General features: G+C 36.7%; 1 protein-coding gene across 1 annotated transcript in view; it reads right to left on the bottom strand.

Moving 5' to 3' along the window:
* Nucleotides 1-1,548, bottom strand: part of HELRODRAFT_113789 (hypothetical protein) — a gene marked incomplete at its 3' end in the record, with an annotated part of 3,507 nt that extends 1,959 nt beyond the window's left edge. Inside the window, exons 1-4 of the mRNA XM_009025174.1 lie at nt 1,274-1,548; nt 915-1,067; nt 383-631; nt 6-125 (exon numbers count right to left, since the gene is read on the bottom strand). Coding sequence (XP_009023422.1) covers nt 6-125; nt 383-631; nt 915-1,067; nt 1,274-1,381 — 630 coding nt within the window. The 5' untranslated portion in view covers nt 1,382-1,548. The remainder of the gene's footprint in view (nt 1-5; nt 126-382; nt 632-914; nt 1,068-1,273) is intronic.
* Between the last annotated feature and the right edge of the window lie 8,720 nt (nt 1,549-10,268).

Here is a 10,268-nt window from a genome sequence, read left to right on the forward strand (position 1 = left end):
CCGACCTTGTTATTATTGAGACAGTTTCCAATGGAAAGTAGCATAAGTAGGATGCGCTTGAAAGATCTGCTTGTTCGAATTTGTTGAATGGCTTGCTGGGTGCTACAAAGGCTGTCAAGTAATTCCTGAATGAATGAATGAATGAATGAATGAATGAATGAATGAATGAATGAATGAATGAATGAATCCGCGTAATTTTACTAAAATAAACGTGCCCAACATTTTATCGTGTAACAAGCGAGGATATCATTGAATTCAAATCCGGTTGATAAAAATTTGAGGACGGCCAATGAAATAAATAAGCGAATAAATTAAAAAAAACATGCATATATTAACATAAACTAATGCATATATCAGCATAAATTACAGCACGAAATCTTACATTTTCAATGGCGTCAAACTCGATGACAAATAGCCAGAGAGTTAGACGAGCTTTTAGTTCGTTTATTGACGATAATGTTAACAGGAAATTTTCAGCTGATCCCAAGGTTATACTGTTGTTTATGCTGTTGTTGTTGTTGTTGTAGTTGTTGTTGTTGTTGTTGGTCATGTGGTTGTTGCAGGCAGCCATTTGGGCTTCGGTGATTTGTGTAACTTCTTCCTCAGTTGGAAGAAGTGTGTTTAATATTTTCTGGAATAAAACAGTTAATTAATTCTCGATGTCATTTTCATCATTATTGATGACGTAACTTCCTGTCGTCGTCGTCATCGTGCGTGTGTGTGCGTGCGTGTATGTGCGTAAATGAGTGTGTGTGTGAATGTGTGTTTTTGTATTTATTTACTGGTATATTATGTAGAAATGTGGCATACTTTCGGATTTGTAAACTTCATCAAATATTACTATCATCATCGTCGTCGTCATTATGTCACATGATTATTATTATCAACGTCATCATCATCATCATCATCATAACCTCGACTCCTTCCTTATGTATGACATTGTTGTCCATTTTCAAGATGGCCGCCTTAATTGCTGACACAGGCGGAAGTGACGTCAGAGCGATGTTGATGGTGTTTGATCTCTTCGAATCCAAGATTGTTAATTCTTTTTTCGATTGTTCTGATTTCTGTGCCCCGGGACGATGACGTTGATGATGTGGATGATGATGACGATGATGATGAACTTAACCAATCAACCGATCAATCAATCGACCAACCATCCATCCAACCAACCAACCAACCAACCAACCAACCAACTAATCAATCAATCAATTAATCAACCAATCAATCGATCAACCAACCGACCGACCGACCAACCAACCAATCAACCGACCTTTACTTTTATGTCAGCCTGCTTAGTTTCAAAGAGCTGCAGGAAAAACTTCTTATCAAATTGAACGACGGGGATTTCACGGGCCACCCTACCCCAAATACTTTCCATGGTCCGACCGGAAGGGGTAAAAAAGTTTTCCTGGGCCTTCTGCCAATGTAACTTTAACAATTTTCTTGCCGGTTGTGGTGACGGTGATCGCGATGGTGACGATAGCAAGGGTGATGGTGGTAACAACAACAATGGGGGTGGTGCCAGCGGGGGTGGAAGGTTGATTAACGATGGTGACGGCGATGAAAATAATGATAATGATAGCTGAGGAGGCAGCGGGGGTGGGGCTAATCCAATTGGTGGTGGTGGAGGTGGTGGAGGAAAAGATGGTGGAGGGGGAGGAGGAGGTGGGGCTGGTTGTTGACTGTTTCTATTAATGGGCGATGACGAATGGGGATTTTCAAGAGTTTTCAATGGTTTCAACGTTGTAACTCCGCCCCCTAAGTTTTTAGGCTGGCTGTCCAGATAGTTGAGCTCATCGACTTCCGTCAAATCTGTAAAATCCATCTCTTTCACTTTCAATGTGCCGACCGACCTTGCCATTACCTCGTCCCATTTTTTCTCACTTTCAGTTTTGAAAACTTGAGGCTCTTGCTCGAATGCCACGCAGTCTTGTTTATTTTTAGAATGGGAATTCCCAACAGAGGAAGAGGAAGTGTCGCTGGAGAATGTGATGACCTTGCTGGAGACGTGGGATTTTTGGGTGGTTTCGATTTCGTTGGCGTGAGTTTTCAGATACAGCAAACTTTTCTTCCTGGCAACAATGTTACTTTGCAGACATCTGGCGGATAAAATTTAAAAAAAGCTTCACCTCAAAAATAACAAACTTTGAATAACTGTTAAAGGAATACTAAACGGCACCTTATATGAACTGGTGTATTTTCGGCCCCATCAACTTTTTCGGTCCCATCAATTTTCGCCATAATTTGAATGTAACGTTGGTGAAGATCGTGAATTGTGTTGTTCTGATCCGTGTACGAACGTAAGTGAACGTACTTGTCCAGCTGGCCGTTCTCTAATTGGTCAGAAATATCGATAGATGTGTTCGGGTCTCTCTGATTGGCTAAAAGCTGTTGTTTTTTTATGATGGTGATGATGATGATGAAAAAATTAATATAAATAAATAAAATAAATAATAATAATAATAATAATAATAATAATAATAATAAGAAGAAGAAGAAGAAGAAGAAGAAGAAGAAGAAGAAGAAGAAGAAGAAGAAGAGGAAGAAGAAGGAGCTAACCGCGTTAACGAGCACCATAGCCATCACAGGAACGTCAACATCATTACCACCACCTCCACTGACGTCATCGTCACTGTCGTCATCACGGGGTGTTACGTCATCGCTGAACTGGTGCTTTATCAGGTCGATGAGTTGCTGGTAGGGCGGGAGACCTAGTTGACGTGGTTGTTTTGTGACGTCATTTTCATTGTCGTCGTCATCACCATCATCGTCATCATCATCAGTACCTTGCTTCCTGCTCATTTCGATGATCATCTTGTGAACTTTCTGGGCTATGACGTCATGCCGCTTCACCATGAACGTGACCAGCATGAGGCCAGTGTGAATCAGCTCCTTCGGGTACTGCATGGCGCGTTGGTATTTATCATAATTCATTCAAAAATTATTTAAATTTATTTAATTTATGCAAAATACTCTTTTGCGTACTACGTCATATCATCTAATTGCATCATCATCATTTTCATTATCGTGAATTTTTAACCTTAGGGCTCAAAAATTTGAGTAGCCATTTTAGTATTGTCTCATCGTACATCACAATAGCGTTCAATACCCCGTTATTATTATTATTATTGTTGTTGCTGTTGTTCTTGATGTCATAGCTGTCGTTTCCATCACTTGTTAGAATTAATTGCCCGAAAGCTGTCATAGTTTTACGAGAAAATCCATATAAATATAAATTATTATGATTATTATAATTATTATTATTGTATTTTATTATAGTTATTAATCATCATCGTCGTCGTCGTCATCTTCATCATACTAACCTCTCATAAGTAAATGATACAGGTGATAATAATGATGATTCTGGTAGCTTTTACTCCGATTATTGTTGTTGTTGTTGTTGTTGTTGTTATTGTTGTGTTTCTGGGATTTAAATTTGGCGGTAAAAACTGTCACAGCGTATATGAAATGGTTGACGACCATGCTATCCAGCATGGTCGGAATCAATTTCTTCTTCATCTGTTGTTGTTGTTGTTGTTGTTATTATTATTGTTGTTGTTGTTGTTATTATTGTTGTTGCAGTTGTTGTTATTGCCATTATTAAACAATTTTACAAATGCTAGTCAGTGGACGTGTAAACGTATATATTGATTAAAATTGAAAAAATTATTAAAAACCAAGCTAGGTTGTGATGATGACATCAACATCAGCAACAACATCAACAACAGCAGCAGCAGCAACAACAACAACAACAACATAATAATAATAATGTTAACCTCGAAAATGTACTTAACAGAATACAGAACAGCTTGTAGTGAGGAAATACTCAGTGATTTCAATTTTTCTATATTTAGGATAATTTTTTTCATTCATTCATTCGTTATTTTTTTCATTCATTCATTTATTCTTTCATTCATTCTTTCTATCACTCATTCGTTCGTTCATTCGTTCGTTCATTCATTCATTCAGTCAGTCATTCATTCATTTATTGGCTATTGATTCAATTGTTCGACAATTAGTTTGTTCGTTCATCTGTCGATTACTTGTTCATTCTTTCTACCATTCATCCATCTATTAATTAATTAATTAATTAATTAATTAATTCATTCATTCATTTTTCATTCATTCATTTATTCATTAATTAATTAATTCATTCGTTCGTTCGTTCGTTCCTCCATCCATCCATCCATCCATCCATCAATCATATCATTCCTTCATTTGTCCGCATTATCGAAGGGAATAATTATAACTTTTTAAATAATATTATTACGGTGCATAAAAATTTATTATTATTTTTAATTTATTATCATAATTATTATAATTATTATTGCTGTTAAAAATAGAAGTTATGACATAAGCTGTTTATATAAATATTCTTTATCTTCATAAAAATTCATGTAATTATATCGATTAACATTGCATTATGTATTTATGCGTGCGTGTGTGTATGTGCGTGTGTGTATGTGTGTGAATATGTGTGTGTATGTGTGAGTGCGTGTGCGTGTGTGTGTGCTGGAAAGAAAAAAAAGATTTATTTTTTAAAAAACAGCAACGGCTGGTATTAATATGTTAACCTACTATTCATCCCTTCATTCATTCATTCATTCTTTCATTCGTTCGTTCGTTTGTTTATTTGTTTGTTTGTTTGTTCGTTTGTTCATTTGTTTATCCATTTGTTCACACGTTTGTTCATTCATTGATTCATTTTTTCATACGTTTGTTCATTCATTTTTTTTATTTCTTTTGCTGTCCTTTAGTATTTTTCATTTTTTTTTATTATTACTTGTTAGTTCATTCATCCATTCATTCAATAATTCATTCAATAATTCATTCATTCAACAATTCATTCATTCACTCACTCAGTCATTCATTTCTTTGTAAGCTACGAAATTATATGTGCCACGTTTGAAAGAGTTGATGATGCAAATATTGACGCTGATAGCGTATTGTACTTTTTTGATTGAAAAAATTTTTGTTGCGATGTCTTCATCATCATCATCATTTATTCTTCCACATACATACATGCATGCATGCATGCATACATGCATACATACATACATACATACATACATACATACATACATACATACATACATACATACATACATACATACATACATACATACATACATACATACACACAAACATACACACACACATACATACATACAATCACATACATACATACAATACAAACACATTTAACACCTACCTAGGAAAGCTTCTACTTTAACCTTGCTGCACAACGAACGCTTAACAGGATCATTATCAGAACCTCCACCAAAACTACTACTACTATTACCTTCATCATCGTCTTCGTCGTCGTCGTCATCGCGTTGGTTGAGTTGTTTATTAGACTTATCATTCCTGATGGTATTTATATTTTGAGTTTGTTTATATTTTGTTTTGTTTATATTTTACTCTGTTATTTGCAATTTTTTGGTAATGTTTGGTTGTTTTTGTTTATGTTGCTTAAATTTTCTATATTTCATATTTTGTTGTTGTTGTTGTTGTTGATGATTATGATGACGTTGAAAATGATGACGATGATGATGAAGATGACGACGATGATGACGATGATAGTAACAAAGTATTCTCAGCACCGTAGCAAAAATTTTAAAAACAAATAAACAGCTGAAAATACATACAGGCATTAATCATCATCGACAACATCCAAATCATAATAATCATCATCGTCGTCGTCGTCATCAGCATCTAATGAGAAAACAATAATCTTCGTCGTTATCGGCGTCATCGTTATCATCATCATCAGCAGCAGCAGCAACGGCAACCACAGCAGCCGCAGCAACCACAGCAGCTGCAGCAACCACAGAAGCTGCAGCAACCACAGCAACCACAGCAGCTGCAACAGCAGCACGATCATCTTACATCATCGTTATAACCTTTTATTTATTTTCAGATATTCCTCAGTTGCCCCTTCTTTGTACAAGCACCAGCAACAGTCCTCCAACTAGAAATTCATCATCATCATTACCACCATCATCACTAATTTCATCATTACTAACTTCATCACCTTTATTATTATCACCATCATCATCATTGACAGTAGCATCATCAAGAGGATTATCACCACTATTATCACCGTCATAGCAATCAATCAACTTTAATTGCATTAATCAACTACCAAATTCTTATAAGTAATTTTAAAATCACACACGCACAAACACATGCACACAAACAAAAAAACACCCTCCCGTAACCTTTTTAACATCAACACCCATCATCTTCAATCCCTCTCCCAGCGACTTAAACATCTTGAGGCTACCACCGCTACTTCCAAAGCCACTGCCAACGCCAGGTTTTTTACCACTGCTACCAAAGTTGCTACCAGAGCGAGATGGCGGTAACGGGTTGCCACAACTACTGTCACTACTACCGACAGATTTGCATATCTTAACGATAAATTCCATCGGTACGTGTCCAGAATTTTTCTTGTAAGTTAGAACCCGACTGCAAGCCAGGTCTGAATAACCCTTGGGGTATTTTTTGCGGCTTATGAAGCCGCCGATGTTAATGTTATTGTTGTTGTTTTGTTTGTTGATGTTGTTGTTGCTGATGATGATGTTGTTGACGTTGCTGTTGTTGTGTTTGCTAGCCGCAATGTTAACAATTCAGGTGTTGATAATTTTTGTTTTTGTTTTTGCTGCGGCTGGTTTTTTGCATGATTTTGTTGCTGTTGCTGCTGTTGTTGTTGCTGCTGCTGCTTTTGTTGTTGTTTTGACCTTGAAATTGTTTTCTTTTTCCTCCATTCATCTTCGCCAAAAAGTGAGCCCATAAAATCGACGTTTAAATTATTGTTACTGCTATTAATATTATTGTTATTATTGTTGTTGCTGCTGCTGTTGCTGATGTCGTTGCTGTTGTTGCTGTTGTTGTTATTAATATTATATTCGTCGCCATGGTAACTTATGTCGCCATCAATTTTATACTTGCTAGCTTTCCTACTCTCCTCCATCTGCCTTTTCCATTTCTTCACCTTATCTAAGCTTTCCTGCAACGACAGATTCGACGTTGATTTCTGTTGTTGTTGTTGTTGTTGTTGTTGTTGCTTACTCTTCCACTGCTTACCCGTAAAGGAACTCTGTTTAGGGCTGACGTCATCAATGCTGCCGACAGCATGGCCGATATTTTTGAGATTCAGATTGTTATTGATGTCTTTGTTGTTGTTGTTGTTGTTGTTGTTGTTGTTGTTGTTGTTGTTGTTGTTGTTGTTGTTGTTGTTGTTGTGCATCAGTAGACTTTTTCTCATTGAGAGAAGGGAAATTTTTTTGGCCCCGTCAGGGCCATGGGGACCGCCATGGTCTCCTTCTGTCCCCACTGCATCGTTCCTGACGTCACTGCTTTCGTCATGTTTGTGTATGAAATCGTCATCGAAGCCGAATGTTTTTCGGTGTTTTGGGATAAAACCTGACTGCTTTGGAGTGCTGTGTTGCTGTGGTAGCTTAGAATCTTGTTGCGGTTGCTGCTGTTGTCGTTGCTGCTGCTGCTGCAGTTTCTGTTGCTGTTTTAATAAAATTTCTTTTTCTCTTTCCAATCTTTTCAACCGCTCAACGCGTTTCTGCTGTTCAAGCAGCTGCTGCTGTTTAGCAGCAGCTGCTTCAGCAGCGGTCATAGCACCGCTGAAGAGCTTCAGATCGATGACGTCAACTTGTTGCTGTGCATCTGTCACGTGATTTTTATTGTTGTTGTTGTTGTTGCAGCCATTTTTGTTTGGTTTCTTTTTCGTTTTCTTACGTGAAATCAGCCTGTTTCTAAAAGGACAGAGGAATTTGTAATTAATGAATTTGAAATATATAAGAGAGGAGGCATTCAGATTGAAAGTAAAACATTTACAAATCAATCAATCAATCAACCAACCAACCGATCAACCAGCCAACCAGCAAACCAGTTAGCAAGCCAACCAATTAGAAACTTATCAACCAATCAATCGAACAGCCAACCAATCGACTAACCTATTGCGATATTTATTCCTATCTAGAAATGAACAGCACGAGTTTGAATCGTCCAATTGAAATGGCGAAGTGGCTCTACTGGTCAACAAATACACTCGCGTGCAATTATGATTATTATTGTTATTCTTACTGTTATTGTTGTTGTTGCTGCTGCTGTTGTTGTTGTTGTTGTTGATGACGTTGTTGTTTATTATGGTCTCATCGTAACTTTCGCTTGATGAATCGTCGTCTGAAAATTTTTTCGATGTTGCAGCTTTTGTTGTTGTTGTCGTTGTCGTTGTTGATGGCGTTGATGGTGACGTCATTAAATCGGATGTCTTGTTGCTGTTGTTGTTGGATGACGTCGTCGTCGTTGTTGTTGTCGACGGACTGCTACTATGTTGCAGTTGCTGCAGTTGCTGCTGCAGAGAAAATGGTTTCGGAGACAATGTTGATGATCTGATGAGGGAAGGAAGATAAAAAATTACGACGAGACCAATTAAAGTGGTGATGTCAATCATATTAATTTATCAGCATCATCATCGTCTCAGTCGTTACTGTCATCATCATCGTTGTCATCATCTTCATCTTCATCATCTTCATCGTCATCATCTTCATCGTCATCATCTTCATGGCCATCATCGTTGTCGTCATCATCTTCATCATCGTCGTCGTCTTCTTCATCATCATTATTTTTATTAAAATTATTATAATTATGTTACCTACCTGTTAAGCATGGATGAAGAGGGTGACGAAGTTGCTGAGTTGTTACTGCTGCTGTTGGTAAGGTCAGATACACGTGCGTACCTCGTTGACGACAACGATGAAGGCTGCTGGGTCGGCTTTCCATAGTTAAAACTGGTAACGAAAGATGCATTTAAAATTTTTTTTTATTTTTGTAAAATTACTTGTCAATCGAAAATTTATTTATCATTATTCTTTTTGTTGTTGTTGTTTATATTATCACTCAATTGAGGGTTTAGTGTATCACATTTATTTAGAATTAATCGGATACGTTATCATTAAAAAAAAAATGTCAAACATGCAAACCACCGTAAAAGATATTAACGATAGAACATTCTTCAAATTTGAAATAATAAGATACGAAACGGCACGGTATGAAACGATTCGAAACAGTGCAAAAACGATACGAAACAGTGCAAAAACGATGGGACAGGAAAAAAACAGTAATAAAATTCAAAAATGCCCTTACTTTAGACCGGAAGTCGATGACAAGGAACGAAGGGAATAACTAGTTCCAAGGTCACGTGATTTGTAAGGAGCGTGGCTGCCCAAAGAGAGGCCTGTCTGATTGGTCGAAAGAGGTGAGCGATACGATGACGTAGACCCAGACGACGACGCTGATTGGTCGCGTTTGTTTTTAGAGGACGAATAAGAATTCGGGTAGTTGAGTGCTGATGTTGGTTTATACGATCCATAGGTTGAACTTCCGTAATTTGTGTTACTACTACCACTACTGATGCCATTTAGAGCACCGTAAATGCTGCTGCTACTGCCGCTACTACCATTACTACTCCTGTAATTGTTACTACTTTTACCACTGCTACCAGCACTACTGTTACTATATGATGAAAAATTATAGTCGCTGAAACTAGATGAATATTTGTTGCTGCTGCCTAGTCTGCTCGAAAAATTGGAACCCGAATAGGAACCCTTTGAGACCTCGGATGATGATGATGATGATGACGGTTTGTGTAGGGCACGATATGATGATGAAGACGATGATGACAATCTCGAAAAACTGCTGGGTACCTATGAATAATTTATATATCAGAACTTTATTATAAACCCCACCGTTAAATTTTGTATTAACAACATCGTGCTAAACTGACTTACTTTATAACTTGTTCCATAGTAATCCATTTTGCTATGCTAGCGATGAAATTAATCAATGAAATCAAACAAAATTAACTTTAAAAAAATAGTTTACACGGTTGAAACTTAAAAGAACAAATGAAAAGAAAGGGAAATAACAAAATAAAATAAATAATTATTTAATTAATTAATAATAATAATGAATTTAAAAGTTTTTTCTTGTAATCTGCTACATTTTGGATTTCGAAATGTTGATATTAATCTTTTTTGAAAATTCATCTTTTTCGTTCCCTTACATCAACTTTCTTATAAGTTATCCTTACTGCTTTATATACATACAAGTATACATATAAACATACATGCATGCATACATACATACGTACATACATACATACAAACATACAAACATACATACATACTGTGTTCAAGCATAAACTCGTACAATAATAAACAACGAAGAGCAATGGCAATTGCAAC

Source organism: Helobdella robusta (assembly GCF_000326865.2).
Source record: "Helobdella robusta unplaced genomic scaffold HELROscaffold_40, whole genome shotgun sequence".
Classification (NCBI taxonomy): Eukaryota; Metazoa; Annelida; class Clitellata; order Rhynchobdellida; family Glossiphoniidae; genus Helobdella; species Helobdella robusta.